The following is a 21,728-nucleotide window of genomic DNA, read 5'->3' on the forward strand; positions in this document are numbered from 1 at the left end:
GCATGCTGCCGTTTAGAGAAGTATAGTGACATCATCCATGTTGCTCCGTATGGCCGGAAGCCACTGGCCTGATTGCAGTCTAACTCCACAAAGCACCCAGATATGTGTGTGGCTTCTCTTTTACGGTTTCACTTTGCTCCCAGGTCCTCAGAAGGAGAGCTAGCTTTAGCCACTCTCCTTTGCTCTTCTCCCCAGGAACTCTTTCCTGGAAAGGGCACAGATGGTTTAGGAAGAGCTGAAAGGAATGAAAAAAGAGTAGAGAGCTTGGGCCTCAGTATAATATGCTTGTCCAGATAGACAACACATTTACATAAATTATCAGGGGGGTCTGCGGTCATGCACAATTTACAGACTGGTGCACCAGATTGTCCTGTGGGCTCAGGGGAAGAAGCCCAATCAGAAGCTGACTATGTCTGGTCCGGGTATTCATTATACCTTCCACGGTACCTTCACTAGTGATGTGTGACGGCGTTCCATCAATGAGTGATTACACAGGTGCTTCAGATACAATAACACAGAGGCATTCCCATAGCTTCGCTACTTCCAATACAGCATCTCATTCACTTGTCAGGGAACAATGGTTAGTTGTAAACTGAGACATTTTCAATATACAGTATATATATATATATATATATATATATATATATATATATATATATATATATATATATGATTGAAGTGAAATTGTCTTTCTCAAATGGTTTGCTTCTCTTTGCTTTCTCACTGAAGCAGGCAGCTCAATGACCTTCACTTCAAAGTACTTCACTGCTCCCTGGAGTTCAAGAGTATGGTTCTTTGACCTATGTCTTTCCTCGATGGCTCTCCATGGGAGATTCCCATCAGGAAGGACATTCTGTCCCAGGCAAGGAGCAAAAACCCTCACCTGAGGGGGTCCAATTCATGAACTCTGGTCTCTCAACTGAGATTGTTGAGACCATCCTAACTCTAGAGCTCCCTCCACAAGGAAACTATTTGCCTTGAAGTGGAGAATATTCACTTCATGTTTCATCTTCACTTTTTGCTTGGCTATCCCTCTCCACACTAAGGTTTTTGTGGCAGCCGGCCATAGCTGCTTATCCATGCACCTTGGGCAATGGATATCTAAGGAGACATCCTCTTGTATCTTGTTACCTTTGTGGCACACTAAGGTTAAGACCTGCTATATGTGCGTGAATCCTGGGGCTTTCTCACTCAGTAGTCATGCAGGCCTTTTATCCTCCTCCATTTGTGTCGGCGGACCAAGGGAAGCTCCAGGCTCTCAGATACATGTCCTAAGTTGTGGTCGGCATGATTTATGCTAGGACAGACACTTGTCAGTATGGCGTAGTGGGTATTATCATTCCCATAGTGTTGCTACCTCCGACAGTATGAGTTCCCTTGAAAGATAACTTCTCAGGTTACGACTGTAACCATTGTTCCCTGAAAAGGGAACGAGACACTGCGTCGTCCTGCCATACTTCCTGCATGCCTGTAAGTGACTTAATTCAGCCAATCAGACTATGTTTGTTGCAGGTATCCTTTATAGCTTCCTCTATAGCATCACAGGACGACGGGATGAATCAGTGATTACATGGGTGCTTCAGACACAGTCATGTAGAGGCGTTCCCATAGCTTCGCTACTTCAGACGCAGCGTCTTGTTCCCTTCTCAAGGAACAATGGTTTTAGTGGTTTTAAATATATGTATATTTTTATTTTATTGAAGTAAAATGGTCTTTCTCAAATTGTTTGAGCAGCTTCAGTGAGAAAGCAAAGAGAAGCAATGACCTTCACTTCAAATCATCAGTTTTGACCTGTTCTCCATGATTCCTTTCTTCCCTGTAAATCTTTTCATCTCTGTTCAGTGCTGTTTTATATTAGCTCTTTCATTAAGTGCATTCTTTTCTACTCAATAGTTTCTGCATGCATCTCTCTTTTAAACTCTGACATCACTCTTTCTCCTTTGCCTTTTTGCTTTTTGTGTGCTTTTCCCCCTTGTCCCTAAAGACTTTATCAGTATTCACTCAGTGGAGACACAGCACAAGTCTGACTGAGTCAGTGTCCACTGATTCAGTCAGACTTGTGTTTCAGGCCTCTGAGCTTTTCATGTTACACTGTCTAGATCAGCATCTCAAATGGTTTTGCTTCAGGAACCACATTTTACAATGGCTGTTTACAACTATAAGATATCGGAAGTATTTTCTCCCATTTAGGGAGTTAATGTGCAGGCTTTTATTTTTCCTCTGTCTTTTTTTTTCTCTTGCAAAGTAATTTAGTCTAATCCACTTTGCAGTTTATTCTCAATAAAACCAGCCACTTAGACAGAAAGAAACCTTCTGACTGACTTCTGTTAAATTGACAACCACTTTTTTGTTTTGTTTTGATGTTTTGTTTACCGATTTAAACAGTACATAAAGGGTGTGATTTTGCATGCAGAATGTTGTTTTCCATTTGCAGACATTAATGTTAGTTTGTGGGGTGGTATTTTGTTCATGTAACCACCGTTTTGACTCTATGTGTCTCTCTCTGTCTGTGTAGTTTGGAGGTGGAGAATGGCCCCTCTATCGGCTGCAGTCCACTGGACCTGCAAGCATCCCCAGGCTCTGGTTTGGTCCTGCATCCCAACATGGCCAGTCACGGGCAACGGCGAGAGTCTTTCCTTTACCGCTCGGACAGCGACTACGACCTCTCGCCCAAATCCACCTCTCGCAACTCCTCACTTGTTGGAGAACAGTTGTGAGTAAAAACTCAGTACTTTACACCTTTACTGACTGGCACTTTACAGATTCGTTCACTTTACACCTTTACAATAATACACCAATACTGGTACAATAAATCAAAGGTGATCAGCCCAGCTACAGTCTATCACAGTTTGTTGAAAATAGTAAGCCAAACACTATGGACTTTTTCAAGTGGATTTTTGAAGTGTGTATCCATGCATGCTTTCCATTTAATGATGCCACAACTCCAATGGAAGTGGAGGAATTTGTGATTGTAAAAAGTTTTGAGAAATACTATAGAAAAAAAGAAAAAGAATAAACATCCTAACAAGATAAATGCCATTAATTTTTCACACAAAATATAGCACTATTTATTTGTTAGTAGGAATTCACTGTAAAAAATTTCCTGATAATTTACTCACCCCCATGTCATCCAAGATGTTACATCTTTCTTTCTTTAGTCGAAAAAGCAATTATGGTTTTTGAGAAATGTTTTTTTCCCATTTAGTGGACTTTGATGGCTACCAACGGGCTGAAGGTCAAAATTGCAGTTTCAAACGGTTCTACACAATCCCAGAAGAGGAATAAGGCTCTTATCTAGCGAAACAGTCTGTCATTTTCTAAAAAAATAAAAATGTATTTACTTTTTAACCACAAATGCCGTCTTGCACTAGCTCTGTGATGCTCTATGCATTACATAATCACATTGGAAAGGTCACGCATGACGTAGGCGGAAGGGACAAATTGTTTCACAGTATAACATAAATTCCTGCAGATTTTAGCTCAAAAAATTTTACACACTACTCAACTGAACCTGTAAGTTAAGGTCTTTAGGTTCACCACACTCCTACAGGCAGGTGTGTGTGAGCAGGTTTGACACTCAAGTAGGACTGCAATAAATCATTCAAGTCTTTGCAGCTGCAGAAGAGAAACCACAGAAGCAATGCAGAAATAATGCATAACCTATTTAAACCTGAGAGACAGTATAGTCTTAACATATTGCTCAGTATATTATATGAAGTACATACAGTGGGTACGGAAAGAATTCAGACACTCTTAAATTTTTCACTCTTTGTTATATTGCAGCCATTTGCTAAAATCATTTGCCTAATCATTTAATTTTTTTTCATCATTAATGTACACACAGCACCCCATATTGACAAAAACACAGAATTGTTGACATTTTTGCAGATTTATTAAAAAAGAAAAACTGAAATATCACATGGTCCTAAGTATTCAGACCCTTTGCTGTGACATTCATATATATTTAACTCAGGTGCTATCCATTTCTTCTGATCATCCTTGAGATGGTTCTACACCTTCATTTGAGTCCGGCTGTGTTTGATTATACTGATTGGACTTGTTTAGGAAAGCCACACACCTGTCTATATAAGACCTTACAGCTCACAGTGCATGTCAGAGCAAATGAGAATCATGAGCTCAAAGGAACTGCCTGAAGAGCTCAGAGACAGAATTGTGGCAAGTCACAGATCTGGCCAAGGTTACAAAAACATTTCTGCTGCACTTAAGGTTCCTAAGAGCACAGTGGCCTCCATAATCCTTAAATGGAAGACGTTTGGGACGACCAGAACCCTTCCTAGAGCTGGCCGTCCGGCCAAACTGAGCTATCGGGGGAGAAGAGCCTTGGTGAGAGAGGTAAAGAAGAACCCAAAGATCACTGTGGCTAAGCTCCAGAGATGCAGTCGGGAGATGGGAGAAAGTTGTAGAAAGTCAACCATCACTGCAGCCCTCCACCAGTCGGGACTTTATGGCAGAGTGGCCCGACGGATGCCTCTCCTCAGTGCAAGACACATGAAAGCCCACGTGAGTTTGCTAAAAAACACCTGAAGGACTCCACGATGGTGAGAAATAAGATTCTCTGGTCTGATGAGACCAAGACAGAACTTTTTGGCCTTAATTCTAAGCGGTATGTGTGGAGAAAACCAGGCACTGCTCATCACCTGTCCAATACAGTCCCAACAGTGAAGCATGGTGGTGGTGGCGGCATCATGCTTTGGGGGTGTTTTTCAGCTGCAGGGACAGGACGACTGGTTGCAATCGAGGGAAAGATGAATGCGGCAAAGTACAGGGATATCCTGGATGAAAACCTTCTCCAGAGTGCTCAGGACCTCAGACTGGGCCGAAGGTTTACCTTCCAACAAGACAATGACCCTAAGCACACAGCTAAAATAACGAAGGAGTGGCTTCACAACAACTCCCTGACTGTTCTTGAATGGCCCAGCCAGTGCCCTGACTTAAACCCAATTGAGCATCTCTGGAGAGACCTAAAAATGGCTGTCCACCAGCGTTTACCATCCAACCTGACAGAACTGGAGAGGATCTGTAAGGAGGAATGGCAGAGGATCCCCAAATCCAGGTGTGAAAAACTTGTTGCATCTTTCCCAAAAAGACTCATGGCTGTATTAGATCAAAAAGGTGCTTCTACTAAATACTGAGCAAAGGGTCTGAATACTTAGGACCATGTGATATTTCAGTTTTTCTTTTTTAATAAATCTGCAAAAATGTCAACAATTCTGTGTTTTTCTTTCAATATGGGGTGCTGTGTGTACATTAAAAAGGGAAAAAATGAATTAAAAAATTTAAGGGAGTCTGAATACTTTCCGTACACACTGTATAAGGTAAACAACTACAGTGATTTATTTTAAACAGAAGCACACAGGTTTTGTATTCTGTATGATTTTTGTTTTCTTTGGTTGTCAGACATGGTGAAGATCTGATAGTCACTCCTTTTGCTCAGGTACGTTTGACTCTTGCTTTTTCTTTTTTCTTTTTATATAAAGATTTTTTCTAAGACTATAAAGATAAATGTGAATGATTTTACACATGTGGACTGTTTCCCCGTTCTGTATCACTATCTGTGTCACTATCATTTTATTCAACAGGTGCTTGCAAGTCTTCGCACTGTTAGGAATAATGTCAGCTTCCTGACAAATGTGCCGTGTCCCTCCAGCAAGTAAGTGAATTTTATGTGCGCTTCATAAAATGTAATATGAGATAATACCACAAGAGGGCAGAATTCACTTAATATGTCATTTTGTCAGACTGGATGGATATGACACTAACCTACTGTACAGGCCTTCATTCTTATAATGATAATAATAAATGTCTATTCATTTTTGCCTGGTCATTGTAACAAAATGTACAAACACTTTAACTTTGTAATTGATAAATCAGAAAAAAATGTTACTCTAAAGTTTCTGAGCAGATGCTAAATCTAGTGTGTTCAGTTGGTGATGGAATTATCCGTTTCTATTTAATTTTCTCATTTATTTTCACTCTTCACTTAATAGAAGATCACCAGTCAGCAGTCAGCCACCAATGACCAAAGGCAACCTGTCAGGTAAGATCTTCTGAATCCATTCAAAGACATTAGACTGAGGAAAGTTCAGTGGTCATAAACCTCAATGTGGCTTCGCACTTATGGTAGAATTACTCATATCATCATCACTTGAAGGCTTACAGTATCATGAAGGGAAGACTATGATCTGTGTTGTGGATAAATATAAAGTGCCAAACTATTATACTAGTTGAGAGAGTGTTAAAAAGTACTGGGGAAAAGTTTAATCTCAGTGGAAGATGTAAAACGTGTCATATCAAGAGCCTTTTCGTATTTCACCACAAAAGAGAAATAAGTCAATTAAATACAAATGATTTTGTTATTAAAATCTTCATTAAAGGCCCCATGAATTAGCTTGACAATCTCATGTTTCTTTACTGTGTTTGGGAGGGACATATTGAAGGACCCAATCTATCAATCAATAAAATTAAGTAATATAGTAATATTAAATTAGTCATAAAGTATTTTTTTTTGTCGCTATTGCTAGTCAGAAGTAGGTGGTTTTATGGGGAGGAGCATTCTCATTTTATTAGACACAATTTGATTGGACCAAAAAACTTATGTTTATGCTTGTAAGTGCAAGATGAGTCAATATTTTTAGTAAATTTTTCCGGTTCATTTTGCCATATTATCTTGCATATAGATGGTATATTAGAACAAACGGACTTACGGCCAATATAAAACACTAGCTTTAATTTCATGGGGTGTTCAAATGCAGTGGTGTAAAGGATTTGAGTAAATGTAATTAGTTACTGTACTGTATATTTCTATACTTTGTATTTTGACAAAGTTAGTTTGACTGAGTATCAAAGATATTAGCAACTTTTACTCACTTGACTAGATTTGTAAGTAAGTATTTGTACTCTTTACTCCAATACATTTCTGATGAATAATACAATCACTTGTTACATTTTGCATGGCACCTAACTTTTTCTGCAGAAGATTATTTCTGCTACAAAAGAAATGATATCGCCATCTACAGGGCATTGAAGGTTAGGAGTGGGAGAAAAAAAATCTATGCATCCGATTCTGGATCTCTGGGCTTATTTTTTAACCGCAGATGCACGATAACGCTGCGTGTGTTTCAGCAACACCCATATTCTGTTTGCTTCCAATTCCTCAGACACACACACACCTTCCATAAAATAATCTTTCATAAAGTTCAGAAAGGTTGAAGCGAACTATAAAGACATTCGCGGTCTTCATTTCACTGGATATGCGTGCTTTGCTTGATTTTACCTGTGCAGTGTGCAGTCTCGCCAGCCGGTATTTTTCTTACAAATGCTCTACGAAGGTATCATTTGTGTCATTTGGAATGCAGTGAGTTTATATATTAAAAGTATGAAACTCACTGACAGAAGACTGCTTTCAATTTCAAATGCCCAAGTGCACTTTGTGAAGAGGGCTCGTGCATGCAGCTTCATGCAATTCCGTGTATGTGGTTAAATGTGCGTTTCAAAATGCATGCAAAATTAATGTAAACACAGTCAGTTATGTCTTAAGAGATTAAACAGACAGGACAAAGGACATCTTATATTACAAAAGAGATTTGAGCATTAGTATGAATGCAGCTTATTAGATCTCCCACTGTCTATGATGTCATCAGTAACGATCAAACAACAGTAAAAAGCTAAGAAAGAAAAATCACTCACAGCTCTCGAATGGAAAACATTCAGATACTGAAAGCTCTCGTAGTTTATTGCTTGTAATATGTTTTTTGTTATTGTTCCTCTTTATTATTTACTACTTGCTTTTATGTTTTAAATCTATTTGAGTTTATATATTTAAAATTATTAACATAGGCCTACAAGTATGATTTTAATTTTTTATTTTGTAATTGTTAACCCTTAAATGCATACTACGGGTCTTTAGTGACGTCATTCACTACCCTCCACCTCGTTTATTTTTTAAAGTTAGACTTCAACCTTCTTGGTATTCCTCAATCAATTCATTATAAAGAATAGAGCAAGAAAAAAATAATAAAATTATAAAAGAATGCCTATTTTTGAATTCATTTTTGTAAAAAAAATTGTATAGGGTCGCTAACAACCCGAGTGTGTATGAGTGTACGTGTATTTTTTCTGCACAACAATAATTGAATTTTAGATGACTGAATAAGTGCAATCCACCTTTATTCCACAAGGTGGCAATGTCTGATACACAATGATGAAGTGAAGATTAATTCGGACAGAAAACGAAATAATAAGAAAAACATGAAATGGCTCAGCGATTTACTGCAGAACAAGTACTGAATGCAATCAAATATGACTGTAACTGTTACTGGATGGATCTGGTGAAGCTGTTAGCGATCGAAATATTGATTTTGAAGATGTTGAAAATTATATAGTTTTGAGAATATGTTTGAGATCGCGAATGGGCTCATATTCGCGACCTCAAACATAAAACTAGCCTTTTATTTGCTGAATTTACTGGGAAATGAGCTCTGACGAGGACAGTGATGATGGCATAAAACATCTGCTCAAATTTAGCCCTTTCAAGCTCGAAAAGGTAACAAAATATGATTTATTTTATTCTTCTGTAATTGTTACTCTAATATCAGAGGAGTTTTATATTATTGCGACAGGTAGAGATCATTTCATGTTAGATATAGATCCGGGTCGATAAAGACCCGAATATGTAAGAATGATCAATTGGCGAAACAGTCATGCATTTAAGGGTTAAAAAGTAGGCTACTTATAGATTACATATGTAATTAAATAATATAAAAAAAAAAAACGATTTTAAGATTTTCCAGGCGGTAAACTAATTAATAAGTAGATCAAGAATCGTTCTGGAATCGGATTGGATCGTAAGGTGCCTAAAGATTCCCACCTCTATTGAAGGTACTGTTTCTTGTGCATTTTGCCCTGATTCACCCAAGACCTTCATTTATCTTCAGAACACAAATTAAGATATTTTTAAAGAAAGTGGCTCAGTGATGCCTCTGTTGCCAACAAGATAATTAACACTTTCAGATGCCCAGAAAGCTACTAAAGACATATTTAAAATAGTTCATGTGACTACAGTGGTTCAACATTAACGTTATGAAGCGCTGAGAATACTTTTTGTGTACCAAAAAAACAAAATAACTACATTATTCAACAATATAGTGATGGGCGATTTCAAAATACTGCTTCATGAAGCTTCGAAGCTTTATGAATCTTTTGTTTCAAATCAGTGGTTTGGAGCGTGAATCAAACTGCCAAAGTCACGCACCCCCAGTGGTGAATCATTGAAATTTCAAAACACTTATGACGAAGCCTCGTATACTAAAATCATGTGACTTTGGCAGTTTGATACACGCTCCAAAACACTAATTCGAAACAAAAGATTTGTAAAGCTTCAAAGCTTCATGAAGCAGTGTTTTGAAATTGCCTATCACTAGATATTGTTGAATAAAGTCATTATTTAGTTTTTTTGCCACACAAAAAGTATTGTTATCGCTTCATAACATTAAAGTTGAACCACTGTAGTCACATGAACTGTTTTAAATATGTTGTTGTAGCTTTCTGGGCATCTGAAAGTGTTAATTATCTTGCTGGCAATGCAGGCCTCACTGAGCCAATCTTAATTTGTGTTCCGAAGATTAACAAAGATCTTAGGGGTGTGGAAAGACATGAGGGTGAGTAATTAATAACAGAATTTTCTTTTTTGGGTGAACTAACCCTTTAAGAAACATGTGATCTTATGTCTTGAGGACTAGTGCATCTATGAGCCTACAATCAGTAAAAAATAATTAAGTACTGTTAAAATCAGATACTTTTAAAACTTTTACTCAAGTCGTATTGGAATTGGTGACTTGTAACTTGCAATGGAGTCATTTTTGCTGTAAGGTTTTGTACTTTTACTCAAGTATGGTTTTCATGTACTCTTTACACCTTTGTTCAAATGGAATAAATGTTCTTGTTTTTGTGAAATGAAGCAGCAGTTGTTGTTGCGTTCTTGTGCATGTTTTTAAACACTCTTTATCACGGTTAGTATGATGGCCACCGCAGATCTCTCCATCTGAGCGGCCTGAAAATCCCAGCGTCTTTCAAGAATAGAGAAATGAGGGTGTGAGTGTGGGTGGAGGGGGAAGAATGAAAGTTTGAGTAAGATAACGTGCTTGTATGACCTCTTACACACACACAAACCACAGAGACGCAATGTGCGTAAATGCAGCAGCGCGACGCATATAAAAAGCTGTGTTTATTGCACGCATTTGTGTGTGCGTTTGTGCGGGTGTGAATAGTCATGCGTAAGCATGCATACTTAAAAAGAGCAGGATTATGTGCGCACAGCTGTTAATAAAATTCATGAAAGTGTTTGGCGGTTTGTGTGAGAATTTACAAGTAAGTGAATCTCGTTAAACATGTCCGGGTCATATTTCACCCTAAAATCAAAATCTTTTTTCTTTTTTTCTTGTAATATTTGGGATGAATTAGACCTAGACATGTTTTTGTGAGATTTGCCCAAGTGGTTTTGGTTTATGGTGCAAGGAAAAAAAGCCATGCTCACACGTATAGTAAATGTGCCTGCAGTTGTGTTTATGTGTTTATGTGAGCTACAATATGTGTGTGTGTGTGTGTGTGTGTGTGTGTGTGTGTGTGTGTGTGTGTGTGTGTGTGTGTGTGTGTGTGTGTGTGTGTGTGTGTGTGTGTGTGTGTGTGTGTGTGTGTGTGTGCTCCAGGTGTAAAGGCTTTCACCACTGATCTACTGAGCTGAGAGTTGAGAGGAGGGGGGTAAAGGATTGTGGGATGTTTTGGTTCCTGTTTCAGAGGCCTCTTAGCCTCATTGACGTCAGTCACCACCCACCTACTAGTACCTTCACTTCCTGTGTGTTTGAAAGCGCAGACGCCTCATGGTCCTGGCAGGAAGATACACTCACTCATACGCTGAAAATGGTGGAAAACTCTGCTCACTTACGTTGCACGAGCATATTAAGTTCGCCAGAGGAAATCTGAGTATATCTAATGTTGCGCAGTCCTCACGCAGATCGTTGTCCCTGTTGGCCTGTTATGCGTGTAATAACGCAGCATGAGGATGTTGCTGTTATTTGATTATAGGAGATTCATTGCTTAATACTTTTACTGAAATCTTTTGTGACCAAATGCTTGACTTTCAATTTTACTCTATTAGGTTAACTTGTTAATTACTTTATACATACACATACATTAAATAAATATAACTTACTACTCATGCCGTTCCAAACCTCTATGCATTTCTTTCTTCCATAGAACAGGATGTTGGTAATAAACAGTTTCGGTTCCCATTGACTTGCACTGTATGGACAAAAAAATCCAATGGAAGTTAACGGGAACCAAAACTGTTTGGGTATCAACATTCTTCAAAATATATTTTTTTGCGTTTGAAATGACGTGAGGGTGAATTTATGATGAGAGAATTTTAATTTTCTGGTGCACTATCCCTTTAATACATAATAAATAAGTACTCAAAGAGAGATGAACAGACCATAATCTATTATTTATTAGCATGGTTGCAATATACCAATTCGAAATGACAAAAATGCACCAAATATTTATCTTTTTTTTATATATCTAATTGTTGGAATGTATTATTATGTCTTATTCTAGGTCTGTATCTAGTTTAGTATGGGTTTAAGTACAGCATATTGTATCTTTTCATAAAGGTAAAAAAATAAATACCTTATTTTTTATATATTTAATTTATTTTGATGATGATGATGATGATGATTATTACTATTATAGGTTTAATTATAGTTTATTTAAGCTTTTGGTTTTTATTTTAACAATAATGACCGTATTTATTATTATTGTTGTTGATGTTATAAAAATATTAATATTAATTATTGTTTGTGTTGTTTTGTTAATTTTAGTCATAATCGTCATCATCATCAAAAATAACAACCAGACAAACCAAATCAAACCAAACCAAACCAAACATACTGTCCCGTTGTTTCGATAAATAAATGTCTTTCATTGTAAAAATAGACTTGATTGAAAAGAAAATTGTGACAATACACAAGTTATATGTATAATAAAACACTTCACAGCTGCATGTTTTTAACTGAATCTGAAGTAGAGAGAGAGAGATTTAATTTTTTGTTGTCACTATGTTGCATAGTACCCTTTTGCCAGTGCCCTGGCCCTGAACCACGGCTTCATAAAACACTTCCAGAGAAATTAGGGAGGGAAAGAGGGAGAAAAAAAAACAGAAAAGAAAGAAAAGAACTTTCATCAGGAGCCAGACTCTTCAGGGAGAGAGGTCTCATCCTCTGGCCTGTGTTTATACTTTCTCATGTAAATCTCTCTCTCACACTGCCAAGGGCCCGTCAGGCTGGAGAAGCAATGCCGTGCAGAAGACTATCAGGATGAATGCAGGTTTAATGACAGAAAAAGCAGCTGTGTAAAATCACTGTCTGGACTGGAACACTGCAATTGAGCTCATGACCATTTTACTGACAACAAAGTACTTTTCAAGCAAATAAAAAATAAAAATCATTGAAAAAAGTTGGTTTATTAGGTTTCAACTTGAAGACTTCAGATGCAAAAGCCTCTAAGTGCCGTCTGAAATTTTCTTCTAAAATGAGCATTTTTATCAAGCTGTGTCAGCTGTGTTTATCAGAGGGACATGTTCATAGTTAATGTGATTCTTTACACCTGTGGTTACTCTGTTAGAACATCTGTGTGAATTTAAGAAGAACTAATTTTATATATCCTCTAAAAAATCATCAAAACACCAGCTGGTTAAAAATTATAGCAAAATAGGCACTGTATAATGTCTGCTTTGCTATACACTTTTCATACAGGTCATACTGGATGTGAATTGGGGAAGATTTTTGTGGTTATCTGTGTGCTGATGCAACTTGTGCTTGAGGCATTTATAGGGGTTGTAAAGGGGTTGTAAACCATATTAGCAAGATTGTTGCAGGTTTGCATTTGTTCACATTCTGAAGAGATGTTGCAGGATGTATAAACAACCTGTGCTCACATTCACACCTTGCTTGCATGCTGGAGTATGCATGTTTACATGTTTTTGCACTTAAGTCAGCTAATTTTGGTACACATAACATTGGTGATAAAAGTTTTTGGTCAGCTGTAGCAGGTTTTTTTATAATATTATTCTAATATTATTAATAATTATATTTATTTATTACTCAACTCTTTAAATATAACCTCAGTAACTATTACAACTTAGTCCAAATCCAAGAGAACTGTTTATATTATATTATATTATATTATATTATATTATATTATATTATATTATATTATATTATATTATATTATATTATATTATATTATATTATATATACACTGTAAAAAAAATACAGAACAAACTGTAAATTTTACAGTATAAAACTGTAATTTAAGACAATTTGAAATGTAAACCAATAAATTCAACAATGCACACTATACTAAAATCTGTTTTGTACCTTTAACATAAACTGACAACCACCATAATAATGCAGGTAGTAAAAGAGAAAGCCACATGAAGAATCAGAGTTCATCACAAGTAGCTTTTCCAAGAGCTGAAGTATATACTAATATAAAGAAGGTGCAAAGAGTCATTCATGCAAACGCAAAACACCATCATGGTAACCCACAATACTTAAATAATGCAATAAACATTCATTAAACAACAGGAGATGTAACATAAAACCCTAATGTACATGACTGATAACAAAAACTATTAAGAAACATGATTATTTAAACAAAATACTTTCAAATATGGAGTGTCACACAGGGAATTGTGGGAACATCAGTTTACAGATTTTGACTGTAAATTATACATTGATTTTGTCTTTTTTACTTATAAAAATTGTAAAGTTTACAGCATTTTACTGTGAAAATTGCATAAATGTCTGGTTAGAGCTTTTACAGTTTTTTTTACAGTATTGTTAACCTATTTACAATTTTTTCCGTGGCATTTTTACAATATTTTACCATTAAAATCACAATCATTTTTTACAGTGTAACCTTATTAACTATTAATCCACCAGAACCGTTTTTATAAACATATATTTTTTAAAAATCAGCTGGAGCTGACAGAAAACTTCCATACCACCAACATTTATTATATGATATTATATTATATTTACAAAAACTCGCAAAAATGCCATTGTCCAATAAACAATTACATATTCAAAGAATATGTATTACCTTTTTATTTTATTTTTTAATATAAATAATATAAATAATATAGCTCAGGCATCAATTTATGACACTGCTAATGTTTCCTCCTCAAATTGGTGAGATAAAAGACAGTGGGCATGCATTGTTTCCATATTGAGGTCATTCTCAACATTCTCTTTCCTATAGATGTTTTCTCACATTGCAAATCCAGTCCATATTTTCGATCCACCCGGGCTGCAAAGCGGCAGTGCAGGTCTTAAAGCGTGCACCCTGGTTAGTATTTGAATTATGCCATTGACGTCAGCAGAGCTGTAAAGCTGACCGGCGTCCCTTCCCCAAAGTAATTTCTGGCCAAAAGCTCTCTATGGTGCATTGTGGAGGCTGTCAAACAGGCACAAGATGAGTTGCAGACGTGAAAGAGAGCAAGAATGAAAGAAAGCAAAAAAGAGGGAGTATGTGAAAAGAGTTGTCAGATGTAGGTTGAGATAAAAAACCACAGTTGTAGACAGTGAAAGTAAGACCCCCATGTAAGTGATTCGTAGGTGCAATAAATGTCAAATAACCTACACAAGACCCTCTCGGCCCATAATGCAGATTGTGTGGCAAAAATGCAAAAGGCCCACAGAAACACATGAGGATTAAATTGTAATCATTTACTCAAAAATGTTTCTTTTTTCCTAGTCCCATTATTCTCCCAATAACATTGTTATGAAAAAACAATTAGTTTCATCAATGCTGATATTTTAGATGGAGTTTTTTTTTTAAAATTATTATTATTTTTAGTAGGTCTCTGTTCAAGTCTTTTGTTCGGACAGCAGATAAGCACGCCCGTCATTTTTGGCAGCCAGCCTGAGTGCATTTGACTCCAATGACACAGTGTTGATTCATGGAGCTGTTTGGCATTCTAGTCCTCCTGCCCACGTGCGAAGCCCAGACAAACAAAAACAAGAGTGGGATGGTGAGAGCCAATGAGCCGTGCCAGAGGACAAACATGTGCTCGCCTCTAGAACGTGATCCAGTGAGCTAAACTCCACCAATCCATCAGCTTCAACAAATAACTCAACCTCCGTGCTTCATTCATTAATGTGTGGGTTAGACATGTGGGAAGGTATCCCAGACTGTTTCATTATTTTTGGACATGCCATTTGGTTTAGAATAACACTGACAAAAACATAATAGCTTTAAAGATTCACAATATGGGTCAATGACATGACAATCTTTTTTTCAAGCTGTTAATTTACTCTCAAATACAAAATGTGACACATACAGTACAATAACTTTAATATTCAGTCATAAAGGTGATGCAGTTTTCTAGTGACATAATAAAAATGATTAGTGAAGAGTACTTATTTCTTTGATTAAAAAAAAAAAACAGATTCATTGCTTATTAATATTTGAAAAAACCTTTGTCCACCAAATCAAAGTCATGTGGTGCAACCTACATTTGGGAATAAAAAAACTGAAATTTAAATGAAAACTGAAAATATAAAAATAAAAGCTAATTTAAAATAACAATAAACACTATAAAAAATGCTAAAATAATGTTGATCAGTAAGACTGTTGAAAGGGATAGTTCTTACAAAAATGTCATCACTGCTGAACGCAAAGGAAGATATTTTGGAGAAAGTTTGCAACCAGGCTGCTTTGGGCCACCATTGACTTCTATAGTAGGAAAAAAAATACTATGGAAGTCAATGGTGGCCCAAAGCGACCAGGATACAAACTTTCTTAAAAATATCTTCCTTTGTTTTCAACAGAAAAAAGAAATTAACACCGGATTGGAACAACCTTAGGGTGAGTAAATGATGACAGAATTTGCATTTTTGGGTGAACTATCTCTTTAAATATCAAGGCAAGACAAGGTTAGTTTAGTCTGTAAAATGTCATGTGGTGCAACACCTCAAAATCTGTAATATTTAATATTAGTATTTTTTTTAAGACATTTGTGATGTTTTTGAATAATAATTCAAGGTAAAATATGTTTGTGCTTTAACTAAAGATTTTATTTCCTTATTGTGCAAACTCTTATATGTTATTGACCCATATAATAAAATTTAAACAATTATTACTTGTCCTTCACATTTAGTATGTGCTGTAACCATGAATGATTTTTCATATAATTCATACTTTTTGATCTTTGCAATACACTTTTTTGTACAATCTGCCATTTTTCCTGGCATATGTTAAAATGGGTGAAAAATCCCGTAGACTTACATTGAAGGAGGGACGAGAGACAAGACTTGGCACAGGGATTTTTTAGCATACAAACACCCTGTGAATCACCTAAAACACCTTGGCATCATATAGCGGGGAGTTTTGCAGGTACAAGTACCTTTCGCATTTTCTTCAGAAATGTAATTCTAATTAGAATTTTTCAGTTAAACCCATAGTTAAAAGACACATGGTCTACAGCTACAGTCTGTTTCAATTGGATACTTTTGATAAAGCATTTTACCGGCATCAGCCTGTCCACTCCATTTTGATATGACATAGAATTGGCCATGACTATCAAAAGAATCATCTGAATCATACATCTGTCGTGAGTTTGCAGCTTTATGAGTCACATCCAGCAGACCAGTCGAAACGAGAAGCCGTCGACTCTTTGCCTCTTTATGGGCGAAATCAGGAAAACCTGGCCCATATATCAACGGTGCGGCTGGGGACACGAGGACACAGAGAGGGGCAGTGTATGGTGTAAAGGGGAGGAGGGGCTGCTGGAACGGCCAAACGCTCTCACAGAGGTGGTTTTGTGGGACAGAGGGGATGCTGGGTAAATCTACACTATGGTCTTTTGTAAAGAGAATCAAACGGTAGGCCGATCAAACAGAAACTCAGACGCTCTGTAGACCTTAGCAAGGAAGGTTTGACTTCTTAAAGGTCAATGGTAAAGAGTCTCAACGTTCACTTACTGCTGATGTACGTCATGGGGTTGGGCGAAAGGGAAATTGTGAAACATCTCATGACATTTGCTTTGAGTCTAATAATCAACTTGTCTACTTGTGTAATTGTATCAGATCTGCAGGTTCAGCATGAAATTAGCCCTGCTGAAAATGTGCAATGTCAGTATGTACATTTCAAAATCTGGTTAATCAGTGTTCATGTGTGACGTCTGTAGGATTTATGTATTGTGAAGTTGCTATTATTGAATTTTTTTCCTGTAATGAGCCAAAAATTAGATAAGATAATGCAGAGGTTGATTTGTTTAATGAAAGTTATGCAAGCCACATAACCAGTTCATTTTGAAAAAATTTTTGCTTTTGAAATGTATGCATTTATGTACAACTTGTGTACAAATGACATTGCCCAGTACAGATTGTCATGATGATTTTTGCCTGTTGTTAAAGGTGTGATGCGTCCTGTTTTGACAGGAAACAATGCTGTGATGTTGTCAAGATTATACCTGCTACTGTACCAGTAGTTGTGGAACTATTGAACTTTACTCCTTTTAATCCTGGTGTCACGCTAACAACGGAAAATGCAATGTGCATTAAGAAGGAAAATCAATATCACATTGAAAGTAGATTTATGGTAGATTTTGTGTTTTGGGTGGTTGTTACGGCGTTACAATATATATATATATATATATATATATATATATATATTATAAATCTCTAATTCTAAGCATGAGCAAAAGTAGTAGTTATGTTTTTTATAAGTAAAATATAAAAAAAATAAAAAAACACCATATTCTATAAATTATGTAAAATTGTGTGTGCATATATATATATATATATATATATATATATATATATATATATATATATATATATATATATATATATATATATATATATATATATATAAAATTGTGTGTGCGTATATATATATATATATATATATATATATATATGCACACACAATTTTACATAATATATATATATATATAAAAATTTATATATATATATATATATATATATATATATATATATATATATATATATACACACACACACACACACAAAAAAAAGATACGTTGGATTTACTTTTTTATGTCAACAGGTTCCATGAACTGGGCTATGTTGCATTTAATTAACATTATTTATTTCAGCAAACTGAAATTATTACATAAGGTTAATTCAATGGCATTTAGTTGAATCAGGTTAACATTCTTAATTTGTCCAGAACTATTAGGTTCAATCATCCTAAAATAAATTAAAACAAATAATCCAGTTTAATTGATTAGTTTATTTAATGAATGCATTCAAGACCAATTTTTACAACATTTACAAAAGTTATCTAAGAATAATACTTTAACAAAATCTTTACTCTGTAAAGACTTTTATTGTTAGGCATTAGCCAGAAGACGGTTTTGTTACATTCATGGCATACCAAAAGTAGTTGTTTTTTATTATTACAACAACTTTAATTATTGTTAGCAGTTAAAGTCTTTTAAATACAGACATAAAAGAACATTAAACATTAACAAGTCTCACAATTTTATCATTTTGATAGAAAAATACATAAAATAACATTTTATTTCAACATTTACTCTCCCTATCCAGCCCTGTGCAAAGCATGATGGGAAGGGGAAATCCTGTGTTGGATTAACTTAATTTACTTAAGTAAGTTGAACAAGCATCAAATGTTATTTTTGGCTTACTTAATTGAAACATGTTCTTTCAAAATGAAAATATTGAATTGAGTTGAGCCAAAACACAACTGTTTCAAGTCAGTTTAACACAATGCAGTTGTTTGAATGAGAATGAGATTAATTTTTAAATAAACTGAACAATATCATAAAATCCTATTTTTGAGTGTGTGTATATATAAAATAATATAGTAATTTACTAGGCTAAAAATAAATAACATTATTATATATTATGTACTACAAGAGGATTAATATGTTCACATGCTATATTAATTATTTGCTCAAAATACAGTCTGAAACAGTAGTGCTGTGAAATATTATTACAATTTAAAACAATGTTGTCTATTTTATATTACATATATTTTAAAGGTGCCCTAGAATTAAAAATTGAATTTATATTGGCATAGTTAAATAACAAGAGTTCAGTACATGGAAAGACATACAGTGAGTCTCAAACTCCATTGTTTCCTCCTTCTTATATAAATCTCATTTGTTTAAAAGACCTCCAAAGAACAGGCGAATCTCAACATAACACCGACTGTTACGTAAGCAAGCAATAACAACAGCGAAAAATGGCAGATGTAGCAATAATAACTGACATGATCCATGATATCATGATATTTTTAGTGATATTTGTAAATTGTCTTTCTAAATGTTTCGTTAGCATGTTGCTAATGTACTGTTAAATGTGGTTAAAGTTACCATCGTTTATTACTGTATTCATGGAGACAAGAGCCGTCACTATTTTCATTAAACACTTGCAGTCTGTATAATTCATAAACACAACTTCATTCTTTATAAATCTCTCCAACAGTGTGTAATGTTAGCTTTAGCCACGAAGCACAGCCTCAAATTCATTCAGAATCAAATGTAAACACCCAAATAAATACTATACTCACATGACCCGAAGCATGCATGCAGCATACATGACGAACATCCTGTAAAGATCCATTTGAGGGTTATACAGTATTAGCTGTGTGAACTTTGTAAATGCACTGTATTATAGATTCGCGAGCTTGGGGGCGGGGAGCACGAGATTTAAAGGGCCAGCAGCCCTGATTCGGTGCACATTTAATGATGTCCCAAAATAGGCAGTTAAAAAAATGTATTTAAAAAAAATCAATGGGGTATTTTGAGCTGAAACTTCACAGACACATTAAGGGGACACCGTAGACTTATATTACATCTTGTAAAAAAACGTTCGATGGCACCTTTAAAGTGCTGATTTGATGCTCAAGAAACATTTCTTATCAACATTAAAAACATTAAAATTGTAATATTGTAAAATATTTTTGTGGAAACCATGATGTCTTTTTTATGTTTCTTTGACAAATAGAAAGAACAAAAGTACAACATTTATTTGTAATGGAAATCTTTTCTAGCATTATAAATGTCATTTTTGATCAATTTAATGTATCCTTGCTAAATAAAACTCAGGTTCTTTAAAATATAATCTAATATTTATGTTTCACAAATATCTAAATTACTACTTTCAATCCTCTGATTTTACCAAAATGATCCTGCCCATAATTTTAGGCATCAGTTGACAGTGGCACATGCTTGGCTTCATTTAGGCCCCTGGTGAAAGTTGCCCAGTCGTTGTTCTCTCTTAAGCTCCCATGGCGATGACATATTGATGCTGTTATTCGTGTGTATCCATGCCAGGCTTCAGATCTACACACACGGCTTAAATGGACTCCATATGTGAAACATCTTGAGCGCAGGAGGCTTCTCTAAAATGACCTTATTCATCAGGAGTAATGCACTGTATATCCCTCACAGACGTCAGCAGGGTTAATGCAAACCCTTCGCTTGGTGGTATCCGGAGCTCATTGTTGGATGTGGTCACTTTATTTGTAGGTGCTCGCTGGAACTCGGTGATTAACTCATCAATTAAACTCAAGGGATCAGATTTATTGAAGCGTTTGCATTCGTGCTAATCCATGCATGTGGTATTTCTGCCACATGACCAATCATAGGTGCATGACGATGAATACCGCAGTAATTATTTGGCTGTCTTAGTCAATCCATAGCAGAAAGCCACACTTGTTTAAATCAGGTCTTTTTTTCTTGCTAAATGTTTAGATGGTTTCATCTGTTCCTCATCAACTGATTGTTTTAAATGATTTTAAATGACAATGGTTTGCCTTAAGATATTATTCTGTTTTAAAAAGGTAGAATGTTTACAGTAACTTTGGGGATTATATGAGGCCTGAACAATGCTCAAGTACATGAACTTCTTGTTATCTCGATTCACATGCCACTGCGTACCTAACTGTGTCAAAGTTTGTTTTTAACAGTGAAGTACAATGAAAGTACACAGGGCCAGACAGTAAACATTACATTTCCGCTTTCAAATGTATAGCCACAAGATAATAAACATTAGACATGTTGTCACGAGAGTAGTGTGATAAAATTCAAAAGTTTGGGGTCTGTAAGATTTTGAAATAAGTCTCTTATGCTCACCAACAAAAAACGGTAATATTGTGGAATATTATTATAATTTAAAATATCCATTTTCTATTTTAATATTTTTTAAAATATAAAGCTGAATTTTCAGCATCATTACTCCAGTCTTCAGTGTCACATGATCCTCCAGAAATTATTCTGATATGCTGATTTGTTGCTCTGGTAACATTTCTTATTATTACCAATGTTGGAAACTGTTTTGCTTAATTTTTTTGTGAAAACAGCTTTTATTTGAAATAGAATCTTTTTAGAATCTTAGAATACAATCTTTTGTAACATTATAAATGTCTTTACTGCCACTGATCAATTTAATTCATCCTTAATGCTGAATAAAAATCTTACTAACCCCAAACTTTGGAACATCTGTGTATATTCAGGCCCCATTTACACTTGTGCGCTTTTGTTTTAAAACAGCGTTTTAAAATTAAAAGTCCTTGTCTACACTGGCATTTCCACAGCGTTTCAGAAACCATCTCCGTCTACTCTACACGATCGAAAACACGTCACATGACTGTTCATGCAC

The 21,728-nt window shown here is 35.5% G+C and overlaps 1 protein-coding gene across 4 annotated transcripts in view; it reads left to right on the plus strand.

Moving 5' to 3' along the window:
• The window catches only part of pde4bb (phosphodiesterase 4B, cAMP-specific b), a 67,037-nt gene that overhangs the window by 32,351 nt on the left and 12,958 nt on the right, over window positions 1-21,728 (plus strand). For all 4 annotated transcript variants that reach the window (XM_067362062.1, XM_067362064.1, XM_067362063.1 and 1 more), the window contains 4 exons: window positions 2,516-2,713; window positions 5,419-5,455; window positions 5,601-5,671; window positions 6,009-6,058. In XM_067362062.1, coding sequence (XP_067218163.1) covers window positions 2,516-2,713; window positions 5,419-5,455; window positions 5,601-5,671; window positions 6,009-6,058 — 356 coding nt within the window. The remainder of the gene's footprint in view (window positions 1-2,515; window positions 2,714-5,418; window positions 5,456-5,600; window positions 5,672-6,008; window positions 6,059-21,728) is intronic.

Source organism: Chanodichthys erythropterus, chromosome 16, assembly GCF_024489055.1.
Source record: "Chanodichthys erythropterus isolate Z2021 chromosome 16, ASM2448905v1, whole genome shotgun sequence".
In the NCBI taxonomy this organism is placed as follows: domain Eukaryota; kingdom Metazoa; phylum Chordata; class Actinopteri; order Cypriniformes; family Xenocyprididae; genus Chanodichthys; species Chanodichthys erythropterus.